Genomic DNA, 13,900 nt, shown 5'->3' on the forward strand with positions numbered 1-13,900 from the left:
GCAGCTGCTTCCCATGCCTCCTCCCCACACCGCCCCCCCCCCCCGCTCTGCACCCACCCAGGCCCTGGAAATCACTAGTTTGCCTTTTGTCTCCATGGATTTGCTTGTTCTGGACATTTCATATAAATGGAATCATACAATATGTGGTCTTTTGAGTCTTTCACGTAGCATAATGTTTACAAGATTCATTTATGTTGTAGAACATATCAGTACTTCATTCCTTCTTATGACTGAATAATATCCCATGGCAAGGATATCTCTCATGTTGTTCATGCATATTCATCAGTTGATGGACATTTGGGTCATTGCCACTTTTTGACCATTGTGAATAGTGCTGCTATGAACATTTTTGTACAAGTTTTATTTGAACACCTGTTTTCAGTTTTCTGGGGTATATACCTAGGAGTGCAATGGCTGGGTCATATGGGAACTCTATGTTTACCAGGAAGCCTCCTACACTTCCCATCTCCAGCCCTCATCTACATCCTGGATCTGCTTGGCTGACTTCATCTTGGAAGAGTCCATCAGCTTTTTATAAGGGAGCTATTTCATCTTGATTGTTGTCTCCTGATGGCAATCCTTACAGGGCATTCCTAGTCTTTAATATCAACCTCTTACTATTTAGAGTTTCCTATTGTCTAACTATTTCAAATCCACTGTTTAGTTTGTTCCTCACAACATCACTACAGAGTAGATTCTATTATATCTGTTTTTCAGATGAGAAGGCTGAGATTCAGTGGGGTGAAGGGACTTGACAAGGTCACAGCCATTGGGGTCCCAGATAAAACTGACTCCCACTCCAGTGCCCTTTGTGTACCACCACAGTGGCTCTCTCTCTATCAGCCTCTCTGTCCAAGGTATTTTTAAAAAATAATTACCTTCTAAATTTATTCTCAGATCCACCTTTGTTTAGAAATGCCCCTTGCTAGGTGACCAATCAATGCTGGCACAGATTTCTGCTACACTCTGCCAGTTGGCACTTCATTTATAATTATATTTAAACATTTTTGCCTATACCAAGGAGATGAACTTTTGCCTTTTCTGGGTCTTCAAGAGTCTTCTGGAATCCTGAGTTAATGCTCCCTTTTGATGTTGATATGACACTAACTCTGAGCATGTCCCATAAGCTCAACCTCAGTTCTCAAAAAGTTGTTCCACCTGAGAGTATCTCCTCCCCTACTCAGGATGAAGCTGTCTCTTGGACTAGAGTCACCTGACCTCTTTGGAGCATAAAACAAAGGCACAATGACCTCCAGCCTGCTCCTTGGAACTTCCCATCCTAGTGTCCTATGTCCAAACAGGACTAGAAGACTATAAGGAACAAGGCAAGAATGGAACAATCACCATTCATCAAAGGCATACCATGTGTCTGATACTTTAGGTATATTTGCTCACTCAATCCCCTGACTGCAGAAGGAGGCAAATGTTATTTTGCAGATAAGGAAAGTGAAGCTCAGTGTGATGCTGTGACTTGTCCATAGGGAGATCTAAGGGTGGCCAAGCAGGACTAGAAACTAGCAGAGCCCATCCTGTACCCACTCTAGACACTGTCTGCCTCCCAGGGAGAAGCTTTTTGGGCTGACTTGGCCCACTTAGAGCCTGCCCTGGCAGTTCTACAAGCAGCAAGGGCTTTCTAGATGCCACATGACCCACCTTGTGTGCACTCAAGCAAGAATGTCTCTTGCTAGCTGTTTCCAAAGAGTATTCTCTGCAACCCTTTTTCTGGGTGGTTTTGTTAGTAGCTGTGAAAATAAAGGTTTCTGTGTTTAAGTACATTTGGGAACATCAGCATTGGACATATTTCTGTACTGTAGGGCTTCTCAGCCTTTAGGAAGCCAATATGCAGGATAAATCTTCAAGAGGGAAGTACAGGGGCACTTGGGCAGTGCCATTGGTTGGGCATCCGACTCTTGATCTCAGTTCGGGTCATGATCTCATGGTTCATGAGTTCAAGCCCCACATTGGGCTCTGTGCTGATGATATGGAGCTGACTTGGGATTCTGTCTTTCCTTCTCTCTGACCCTCTCCTGCTTGTACTCTCTCTCAAAATAAATACATAAACTTAAAAATTAAAAAAAGAAAGAAAGTATAGAATGTTTCCCAAACTTATTTGACCATGAATGTTTTCTCAAGGAGTATCTCAATGTGTTTTCCTCAAAGACTAATCACAGATGCCCCAGGCCCTCTTAGGCTGGTGGGGAGCCAGAGGTGAGAAGCAGAGCGGTTGTGCACATGGACTCTGGGGCCAGGCTGCCTGGGATCATTGCCCAGCCCTGCTGCACAGTAGCTGGGTGACCTTGGGCAAATTACTCCATCTGTCCCTGCCTCAGTTTCCCCATATGTGAAACACAGATGGTGATAACTATGTAGATTATATAATACAGGTAAACTTCTTAGAACAGTATTTGGCACATAGTCAGTGCTCACTGTTAGTTGGCATTTTCAGTCCTTCACAAGCCTTGCAAAAAGGGATTCCTCACATATTTCCTCAGAACTAGCAGTCTGCACATGGCACTCTCTGCCCATAGGCCAACAGCATCCTCTCAGTTTATAAAACCTCTTAACCAAGACGGCAGGAAGCCCCATAAAAGCCAGCCAAGGTTCCGTAGGAGTAGCCCTTCTTAAACTTGATGTCTGGGAAGGCCAGCCCGTTACAGACAGGCACATAAGATTCAGAAGACCCAGATTTTACACCCAACTTCCTCATTTTCCAGTGGGATCTTGAGTTTCCTCCCCTATAACATAGAACATAACAAGGCTCTAATCCAGGGCCTTCTCCACAGAGAAGGGTGGAGTTAGAGCACTAAGCAGGCAGAGGGGCTGGATAGCAGGACAGCACCAGTGACAGGTGGTAAGTATGTTCTCCTTTTGAGGAAATGGGAGAGGGTACCTATGACAAAGGTGCTTGGGTAGTGAATTAGGATAATTGACAGTAGCTTCTGCAACAGGCCCCAAATCTCAGTGCCTATGAATGTACACCTTGCTGAGCTAAGTCTAATGCAAGTTGGGATACCCACCTCTATCTTCTGGCAAGAAGTTCTATAACAGAAAATCCCATGTGGAATATATAAGTGGGTGTGTGGATGCCAAGCATTCCTGGATGACCCTGGCTGCCAAAACTGTGCTCCTCTGTTGCCCAGTTGTGTTCCCCTCCCCTTTTTGGAGAAGCAAGACGTATTTGCCCGCTGAGTTAATTCTCCCAGCTTCTCTAGGGCTCTACAAGCTCAGGAGTCTCTGGTTGCCTGGTTGACTGCATTATAGTGTTTTAATTTCTCACCTCTGGGAGCATCAGGCCTCACCAGTCCCCAGCCTCTGGCAGAGATGGTTAGCATTCTCTGAGTATTCCTGTGTTCCTCTTCATTCCCAGCCTCTCTTGCTGTTGGTTGGGGCCCAGCCACTAATTCTGGCCAAAAGATTGTATGTCACCTCTGGGTTGAGGCACTGAGAGCCATGCCTCCTGCATCCCTCTCTTCCTCCATTGAGATGGCTCTGTGTTTCATAGGAAGGCTGAAAGAACCAATTCAGCAACATATGTGCCCCCTCACCCTAAGTGTCATTTCTCCAGAATGACACTTGTGGTTGGCAGACAGGACCATCCAGGAATTCTTGGCATTTTTACAGCCATTTAATGCTAGATACAGCTTCCATATGGGGTTTTCTGTTATTAAACTTCTTTCTGTAATTTGAAGTATCATGACCTGTGATTCAGATACTCCCAATACTACCATGAACAGTGTGCCAGGTGGCATGTCTCAGACTATAATGTGCACACAAATCACCTAGAGGTCTCATTAAGGTGCAGATGCTGACTCAGTAGGTTTGAGGCCACACTCAGGAGTCTGCATTTCCAACAAGCTCCCAGGTGATACTGACGTTGTTGGTCCTAGACTGTGCTCTGAAAAGCAAGGTGATGGGGCAGGGCTGACTTATTCACTAAGTATGGTGGGAACCATGCATAGTGCCCATGAAAATGTCTTAGTTTCTTTTAAAATCAGAAGGGAAAAAAAGTAAACTTTCAGGCCAAAAAAATGTCCTGATAGATAACATTAATGTATTTATATCAACAGTTATAAAATAAATTTCTTAAGGAAGAAGGGACCCATGGAGACAAAAGTGCCTAAGGCCCACAAAAATCCAATGTGGCTTTGGGACAGGGCAGGGGCACAGGAGGTGGTGTTAGGCTACATATAATGCATAAAACCATGAAATCCAGAGAATCCATGCGAGGTTATACAGAGTATATGGCTGTGTGGTTGTCTGGGAGGATCACATGAGATACAATCAGAGAACATGCTTTGCAGAGGGTAGCTAGCTGCTCAAATCATTTTAGGGGGTCTCCTCAGGTTCTCCAGATCTCTCCCACTTAGGAAGCTCTGAAGAGGTATGCAGGGCCTCATGGAGGTCCCCAAATTCTGGTGTCCCAAATTTCTTCCAAGGGACTTCCAGTCTTTTTTGCCTAGGACCCCATTCCATTGTTCACATCCATCTGCTCCCAGAGCCCAAGGACTTAAAGCAGCTGAGCCTGTAGTGTGAGGGAAGAGGAACCAGGCTCCAGAGGCTGCTTTTGTTAGTGACAAACACAACACATCTCTGATCTGAACAACAAATGTCCAAAGCATGAGTCAAATGCCTTGTTAACAGGAAAGAGAAAGAATAGGCATTCCCTTCAGCAGTAAATGTTTTCTCATATACACACCCTTCCACTTTACTCTGGACCCAGTGCCAGTTCTGACTGCCCAGAAAGGCACTGTATGGGCTTTTAGACAATGGATAATAGCTGATTCTTCTAACCCACCTGCAATCCTCCTTATCACATATGCAGCAACTGACAATGTCAATACTCCAGGAGGACCTCAGTCATATGACCATTGGGGTGAATCACTGGGCCTTGGGCATGAATAGTGCACAGATGAGGAAACTAAGGCCTCAGAAGGCAGAAGTGATTTGCTTAAGGACACAGAATGATTTGGAAGCAGAGCCAAGCCTAGAACCTGGGACCCCTACTTATAATGTTGTCTTCATTTCAGCACCAGGGATGGATACTGGAAGATACACTCTATCTTCAAACCTAGGAGTGTCTGTTCATTCATTGACTCACTCAATATCCACCAATAACCTGCTACAAACTTGCCATGGTTCTAGCTTACCTTAATACCTCTCTATAAATCCATGAAGACCTAACCTTTTTAACAGTCTTACCAGCCTTGGGGCACCTGGGTGGCTCAGTTGGGTAAGCATCTGAATCTTGATTTCGGCTTAGGTCATGATCTCACAATTCATAAGTTCAAGCCCTGCATCAGGCTCTGTGCTGGTGGTGTGGAGCCTGCTTGGGATTCTCTCTCTCCCCTCACTCTCTCTCTCTCTGCCCCAACCCTGCTCACAATCTCTCTCTAAAATAAATAAATCAACTTAAAATAAAAAAAGTCTTACCAGCCCAGCCACTACCTCCTCCTAGCCTGAGAGCTTCAAGTGTGAGATTCTGTCTGCTGATAGGCTGCATGCACTTTGAACCAAGGGCAATCAAGCCTTGACCTTGCCTCTTTCCTGAGTTAACTAATGAACCTCAGAAAGCCTTGAGCTTCAAGCAAAAGAAAGATAATCAGCAAAAGAAAGATAATATTTTTACCTATCTCACCTATCAAAAATATGATAATATATGTAAAGCACTTAACATGGTATATAGCTGGTGTTCAACAAATGATAGCTGTTGTAGTAATGATAAGAAGTACACTATTATCACTCCTGTTATTGTCAAGCAAAACAAGAAGGCTCCTGAAGATTTCAGCGAGTGGAATCTTCCCCTTCAGGACTCTAAAAAGGCAGGCTTACTTTCTTTTTGTGTCTGAGAAACTTCTTATAGACTGTAGGAGTCATGAGACAGGGACAACTTGCCAAGTGTTTCCGGGTCTAATTTGCCAGATCCTTGAGGTCCATCCCCACACCACTCTTTCTCTGCTGAGCTGAAAAACCATCTGCTTCTATCAGTGTAAGGCCCTGTGATCCTCAGACCTGTTGAAATTGTCTGTACATGGTGACAACAACAAAGAAATAAAGCTACCTTCCAATACAACCACGTGGAAAACCCACATGCAAGGGATATGATTAGTTATCTAAGGAAGTGACTCAAGAAATTGTCTGTAAATGTGGCTGAAGGGTGAGGAGGGATCTCCAGATGACAGAACAGGAGGATGATTATGAGTTTACAGAGAACAACATCCTTTGGAAAGACTTCTGTTTTCAGCAATTTGCCCTTCTTTAGGAAGGACCCCTGTATATAAGGAATGGTTCCCCATGATCCTATTGCCTGTCCTCAGCTGATTAATACTGACCCACGATGGGCCCATCATGTTCTCTCTCCCAAGACCTTGGACAGAGACTAAGAGTCCCTGGACCCTGGTTGAGCCAGGGCTCTGCCCTAGAGCAGTGGTCTTCAGAGTGAGGAATGAGTGCTCATGGAATACGCAAGATGATCCAGGGGAACATGGGAAGACAACTGGAAACTGTTATTAAGTTCTACTTTCTTTGTATTATATAAGCAGATTGACATGGGGCCTTCATTCAGTCTCTATGTTGAAAGGCCACTGTCACATCCAGTTTGTGAGATGTCCTGAAGGAACAGGGGAAATTCTACAATGCTAAGGGATTGACATAACAGCACCCTCATGTATTCATTTGCTTTAGTGAAGTATGACACAGTTTGTATGTGCCCAAGTAAGTGGATTAGTGAAATATATTTATCTAGGTTTAACCAAACCAACCATCATAAAATGGGCTTAAAAGTCTCCTAAAAATAAAATAGAATAAAATAAAATAAATAAAATAAAATAAAATAAAACAAAATAAAAGTATCCTGCAAAAAAAAAAAATGTGGAATGAAGATACTACGAAGATACTACAAACACCACAACAACTCTCAAACATTTTTTGCAAACTGGTGAATCAAACTGAAAATTTTACTTACAATTCAGTAAGTAAAGATGCCCTTCTTCGACATCAGCTATTTGAGCTCGTTATCCTCTTCCTGCTCTCCCTCTCTCCCTGCCTTCCCCCTGATCTATTCTGTGCCCATGTTCCCAGATGACATCTACCAGATGTATCACTTGGGCTCCCATGCTTGTTTCCTGAGATTGGCCAATGGTCCAGGAGGAGGTGGGAGGAGAGAGAGGTTGGGGGATTTTCTTCTCTGTTCCCACTTGCTGCAGCACTACATCTCCGGCATGAATGTATCCCTTCTTAACTACAGCTCATTCTGGAGGGACCTTCTTCCCTGGATCCCCATGTCACTGGATTATGGTCTCACTATTTCTTTCTCCTGCCCCTTCCAGCTAGGGCTAGTAACAGCCTCCTGCTGCTGCTCATTCTGGGGTGCCTGGGCACCATCTTTTGTAAGTAGTCCTTCTGTTAAAGTCTCTTGAGCCAGTTGAGTTGGATTTGGTTCCTTGCCAGAAGACTGATTGTTACAGTATCTCATTTACCATGACAGTCATTAAAGTGAGGGGTTATCCAAAGAGCTGAGATTTTAAAACATAATGAGCTCTCTCAGTAAGGAATACTCTTAAGGAAAGAAAAAAAAAGCCGGTGGCACTGTTTAAAAAAAATAAAGCATGATTTTCGTACATTATTTCATCTTTCTCAACCCTTCAAAATTTCTATTTTTATGTGTTTTATAAAATAACTGGCTTATTAATGTAGCTCATGAATATGACTTAAAGAAATGCACATAAATTGGAGGTGCATACTAAAACAATTTTTTTAACTGATGAGATGAACCATCAAAAAACCTTTGCCCTAGAGAAGACCTCTGCTCTAGGAAAAAAAAAAAAAAAAAGGTAAGTTCCTGCTGTCATGTCCCCAGCACTGCCCTGGGGATTGCCTCCCCAATACCTGCCTGTCTACTTTTTCCTTTGATTCTCTGAACTACCTTTCAGCAAACCCCATCTTTCTCCAGAATAAAACGGGACTCCAAAGACAAAGGCTGATTTAAGGCTTCCAGGGGAGAGACCCCTCTTGTGCTCTGGGGAAGTCTCTCTGTTGTAGGCAGAAATTACTATCAGGCTCTAGCCTAGGTGAAACACCCCCTCAGAACGTTCTACCTTCTGAGAAAAATTTTCATCTTCCAGGCATTTTGGTCACTGGAAAGGATTATCTCCCACCATACATTAGCACACAGACATTCAGAATTATATACTTCAGTCTCTTATGAGTTTGATTATCATGAGTCAGTCTCCATGTGAACAATCAACTCCAGGCCACTGACCAGGCTTAGGAATAGGGCTAGGACCTTGGAACATCCCCCAAGATGATGCTTTTTAGGGAGTTCTCTTGGCATTCAGCCATCTAGATTCCTCCTAACAACACTTAACCTCATCACCACTACCTTCCAACCTACATTAGGGACTAGTTGGACCACAGCTGGGAAACAGGAAAGACGTCTTAGGTGAGAAGCCCAGAAAGACATTATATTCTTTCTACCAGTGAATCAAGCCCAGGTTGAAAATATCACGATGAGACAGCCCTTTGAAAAACCTGACAATTTGGAGCCACAAAATAGAGGAGTCCCATGTGCTCGATGTTAACCTGGGCTTGAATAATAGTTATTATTTGTTGAATACTTATACACAAATAAGTTCTTTAAATACACTAATCCATTTCATCTTCATAACAATTCTTTGAACAAGACACATCATGACCAGCCTATTTTATATGTCAGGAAAGTAAGGCAGCAGAGGTTAGATCATTTTGCCCAAGGTCACACAATATGTTGCAAGGCTGAGACTTGGTTCAGGTCATTTGACTTGAGAAGCTGGGGTCTCAACCACTACTCCATGCTGCCTCTGAGGCAGACTGGGTGACTATGGCAGGGTCTATGACCTTTTAGGGCACAAGACTTGGTGAGACAAAGAGTGTCTCAAGACTCACAGTGTACAACATGGCATTTCTTATGATAGAGATTCTAGACTTGTACTGTATTTTCCTACCAGAGGAAGGGGCTTGTTCATAGACAAGGTTATGAAACATGATAAAGATTGTCACATATTGAAAGAAGACAAAGAGAGATACAGAGTAGAGTTGTCCAGCATCCTGCCCCAAAGCTCAGGGCATTTTTGTTCCGAGAAGCAGTGCCAGGACCCCCTAGGCTCAAACTACAGGAGCAGACACAGAGGATGGACATTCTCACTCTCCTCTATGGCCTGGGTGTATGTGCCACAGACAGATGGAAGTTGCCACAGATTAGGCGTCTGATGGTTTTTTATTTGAGTCCCCTTTCTTTACTTACTAGTTAATATTAGTTGTTTTGAGTAAGTGGACTGTGTCAGTTGCTCACAAATATCTCCCTTAGATGGCTATGGTCTGAGTTTAACAACATATTATATATATAAAACACCTGGCACAAACAGCATGCTCAAACAATGGTAGTTCCCATCCCCTCCTTTCATTGTCCATCTACATGAAGGATCCCAGAGGAAGAGGTAGTTAGGAGGCCATTTGCTCCTTGACTGGAGCTGCCTAAATGGAACTTGCATGAAAAAAAATTCACACCAGATACTTCTAGTTGGATGCTTGTCTTGTCCACAGAAGGACTGCTCCTCAAACAGGTGCCCACTAGGCATGTCAGGAAGAGAAAGGGTGAAGTTCCATCAGGCAGGAGAGAGAGGAGCTGGGGGTGCTCACCTCCTCGTACTACATGGCAGCCTCTGCAGCCTGAAAGCTCCCTACCTGTCACTAGGGTGTGGCACATCTGCTGGTGTACATCACCTCAGAGGCCAGCTTTGCAACAGGGCTTGGGTCAGCCCTCACTGAGGCACCATTAGGGGCATCATGCTTCTTCTCCTACATGATTGTTTCATTGGTGTGGGAGGAGCCACAGAATGTAAGACTCCCGACTCCCCACCGCCCCCCAGGGGAATGGCTATCTTTCTTTTTTTTTAATATAACTTATTGTCACATTAGCTAACATACAGTGTATACAGTGTGCTCTTGGCTTTGGGAGCAGATTCCCATGGTTCATTGCTTACATACAACACCCAGTGCTCGTCCCAACAAGTGCCCTCCTCAATGCCTATCATCCATTTTCCCCTCTCCCCCATCCCCTTCCCATCAACCCTCAGTTGAAGGAGAAAACCAAAGCGGGAGGCATCACAATCCCAGACTTTAGCCTCTACTACAAAGCTGTAATCTTCAAGACAGCATGGTATTGGCACAAAAACAGACACATAGACCAATGGAATAGAATAGAGACTCCAGAATTGGACCCCAAAATGTATGGCAAACTAATCTTTGACAAAGCAGGAAAGAATATCCAATGGAAAAAAGACAGTCTCTTTAACAAATGGTGCTGGGAGAACTGGAGAGCAACATGCAGAAGAATGAAACTAGACCACTTTCTTACACCATTCACAAAAACAAACTCAAAATGGATGAAGGACCTGAATGTGAGACAGGAAACCATCAAAACCCTACAGGAGAAAGCAGGAAAAAAACCTCTCTGACCTCAGCCGCAGCAATTTCTTACTTGACACATCTCCAAAGACAAGGGAATTAAAAGCAAAAATGAATTATTGGGACCTCATCAAAATAAAAAGCTTCTGCACTGCAAAGGAAACAATCAACAAAACTAAAAGGCAACCGATGGAATGGGAAAATATATTTGCAAATGACATATCGGACAAAGGGCTAGTATCCAAAATCTGTAAAGAACTCACCAAACTCCACACCCGAAAAACAAATAATCCAGTGAAGAAATGGGAAGAAGACATGAATAGACACTTTTCTAAAGAAGACATCCAGATAGCCAACAGGCACATGAAAAGATGCTCAACGTCACTCCTCATCAGGGAAATACAAATCAAAACCACACTGAGATACCACCTCATGCCAGTCAGAGTGGCTAAAATGAACAAATCAGGAGACTTTAGATGCTGGAGAGGATGTGGAGAAACGGGAACCCTCTTGCACTGTTGGTGGGAATGCAAACTGGTGCAGCCGCTCTGGAAAACAGTGTGTAGTTTCCTCAAAAAATTAAAAATAGATCTACCCTATGACCCAGCAATAGCACTGCTAGGAATTTACCCAAGGGATACAGGAGTGCTGATGCATAGGGACACTTGTACCCCAATGTTTACAGCAGCACTTTCAACAATAGCCAAATTATGGAAAGAGCCTAAATGTCCATCAACTGATAAATGGATAAAGAAGTTGTGGTTTATATACACAATGGAATACTACTTGGCAATGAGAAAGAATGAAATATGGCCTTTTGTAGCAATGTGGATGGAACTGGAGAATGTTATGCTAAGTGAAGTAAGTCATACAGAGAAAGACAGATACCATATGTTTTCACTCTTATGTGGATCCTGAGAAACTTAACAGAAGACCATGGGGGAGGGGAAGGGGGAAAAAGTTACAGAGAGGGAAGGCGGCAAACCATGAGACTCTTAAAAACTGAGAATAAACTGAGGGTTGATGGGGGGGTGGGAGGGCGGGGAAAGTGGGTGATGGGCATTGAGGAGGGCACCTGTTAGGATGAGCACTGGATGTTGTATGGAAACAAATTTGCCAATAAATTTCATATTTTAAAAAATAATTAAAAAATAAAATCTCAGAGGGTGTGTGAGTGAAAAAATATATATATAGCCTTGAAACATATGGCGGAAAAACTCTGAAAAAAAAAAGTCTCTTATAGTTTGCCTCACTCTCCAGGGGAATCGCTGTCAGATGGTGGGTTCTGACAATGGTCAACCTGACTGGCTTAGCCCTTTCCTCTTCCCTTTCTCTTGGGAATGTTCTCCCTGTAGGGGACACTCATTCTGCTCTGCATTCCCTTGCTTTATGATTTAAGGGGACCTGCCTCCACTAGAGGGCACTCCAGAGGGCTGGGGTAAGTAGGCTTTAGAAAGCCTGCTTGTCAATTAATTTCCAACAAAGGAAGCAAGAATATGCAATGGGAAAAAGGCAGTGTCTTCAACAAATGGTGTTGGGAAAACTGGACACTCAGATGCAAAAGAATGAAACTGGACCACTTTCTAACACCATACACAAAGATAAACTCAAAATGGATTAAAGACCAAAACGTGAAACCTGAAGAGAGTACAGGCAATAATTTCTCTGACATTGGCTGTAGCAGTATTTTTTCTAGATATGTCTCCTGAGGCAAGGGAAATGAAAGCAAAAATAAACTATTGGGACTATATCAAAATAAAAAGCTTGTGAACACTGAAGGAAACAATCAACAAAACTACAAGACAACTACCAAATGGGAGAAGATATTTGCAAATGACATATCCAATGAAGAGTTAGTATCCAAAATATATAAAGAAATTATACAACTCAACACCAAAAAAAAAAAACCCCAAATAATCCAATTAAAAAGTTAGCAGAAGACATGAACAGACATTCTCCAAAGAGGACATACAGATGAGGAACAGACATGAAAAGATGCTCAACATCACTTATCAAGAGGGAAATGCAAATCAAAACCACAATGAGATATCATCTCACACCTGTCAGAATGGCTACAATCAAAAGCACAAGAGCCTTTCTCTCTCCCCGCCATCTTGGAGGTTGCTTTTGGCTGGGTCCGTCCTACACCTAAGGCAGGAAGATGGTGGCCGCAAAGAAGATGAAAAAGTCGCTGGAGCCCAACAGCTCTAGGCTCCAACTCATTATGAAAAGTGGGAAGTATGTGTTAGGGTATAAGCAGACTCTGGAAATGATCAGACATGGCAAAGTGAAACTGGTCATCCTCGCCAACAACTGCCCAGCCTTGAGGAAATCTGAAATAGAATACTATGCCATGTTGGCCAAAACTGGTGTCCATCACTACAGTGGCAATAATATTGAATTGGGCACAGCATGTGGGAAATACTACAGAGTGTGCACACTGACTATTATTGATCCAGGTGATTCTGATATCATTCGAAGCATGCCAGAACAGACTGGTGAAAAGTAAATCAAATAAAAGTTTTCTTGGGGCGCCTGGGTGGCTCAGTAGGTTAAGCGGCCGACTTCGGCCCAGGTCACGATCTCGCGGTCCGTGAGTTTGAGCCCCGCGTCGGGCTCTGTGCTGACTGCTCAGAGCCTGGAGCCTGTTTCAGATTCTGTGTCTCCCTCTCTCTGACCCTACCCCATTCATGCTCTGTCTCTCTCTGTCTCAAAAATAAATAAACGTAAAAAAAATTTTTTTTAAACAAATAAAAGCTTTCTTTAATAAAATTGGCTAGAGCTTGTTTTAAAACCTGAAAGAAGGGGCGCCTGGGTGGCGCAGTCGGTTAAGCGTCCGACTTCAGCCAGGTCACGATCTCGCGGTCCGTGAGTTCGAGCCCCGCGTCAGGCTCTGGGCTGATGGCTCGGAGCCTGGAGCCTGTTTCTGATTCTGTGTCTCCCTCTCTCTCTGCCCCTCCCCCGTTCATGCTCTGTCTCTCTCTGTCCCAAAAATAAATAAAAAATGTTGAAAAAAAAAATTTAAAAAAAAATAAAAATAAAAATAAAACCTGAAAGAAAAAAAAAAGCACAAGAAACAACAAGTGTTGGTGAGGATGCCATTTACTGGCTTTGTGTTGTTGGACAAGTTCCTGGCCCTCTCTGTGCCTCAGTTTCCTGATCTACATAACAGAGATAATCACAGTAACTACTTCAGGGGGTTGCTGTGTGGACTAAATGAGGTACTGCCAATAAAACCTTAGAACAGCACCTAGCACACAGTAAGTACTCAATAAGTGTTAGCTACCCTTGTTATTACTTTTATCCAATAAGCAAACTTTATAACTCTACCATAAATGGAAAAAGCAGTACGGCTTATACCTCAAGGTGAGAGGAGTTATACAAATAAGTGAAAACACTTATCAAATACTAGCTATTGCCTGACAAAGGCTCCAGGCTCAAGGCTCGCTCTCATTTTGGC

General features: G+C 43.3%; 2 protein-coding genes and 1 long non-coding RNA gene across 8 annotated transcripts in view; 2 read left to right on the forward strand and 1 right to left on the reverse strand.

The window, feature by feature from the left end:
* LOC131487471 (uncharacterized) overlaps nucleotides 1-13,900 on the forward strand; it is a 200,054-nt gene that overhangs the window by 145,025 nt on the left and 41,129 nt on the right. The gene's annotated exons all lie outside the window — the stretch shown is intronic.
* IRAG1 (inositol 1,4,5-triphosphate receptor associated 1) overlaps nucleotides 1-13,900 on the reverse strand; it is a 121,805-nt gene that overhangs the window by 101,777 nt on the left and 6,128 nt on the right. The gene's annotated exons all lie outside the window — the stretch shown is intronic.
* Nucleotides 12,587-12,949, forward strand: LOC131487470 (large ribosomal subunit protein eL30-like). Its single transcript, XM_058688241.1, has one exon. The coding sequence runs from the start codon at nucleotides 12,602-12,604 to the stop codon at nucleotides 12,947-12,949; it is 348 nt and encodes a 115-aa protein (XP_058544224.1). The 5' UTR covers nucleotides 12,587-12,601.

Source organism: Neofelis nebulosa, chromosome 10 (genome assembly GCF_028018385.1).
Source record: "Neofelis nebulosa isolate mNeoNeb1 chromosome 10, mNeoNeb1.pri, whole genome shotgun sequence".
Taxonomy (NCBI): Eukaryota; Metazoa; Chordata; class Mammalia; order Carnivora; family Felidae; genus Neofelis; species Neofelis nebulosa.

Coding starts and splice junctions, on each gene's coding strand:
- LOC131487470 (XM_058688241.1), top strand. CDS start 12,602: ATGGTGGCCGCAAAGAAGATGAAAAAGTCGCTGGAGCCCAACAGCTCT.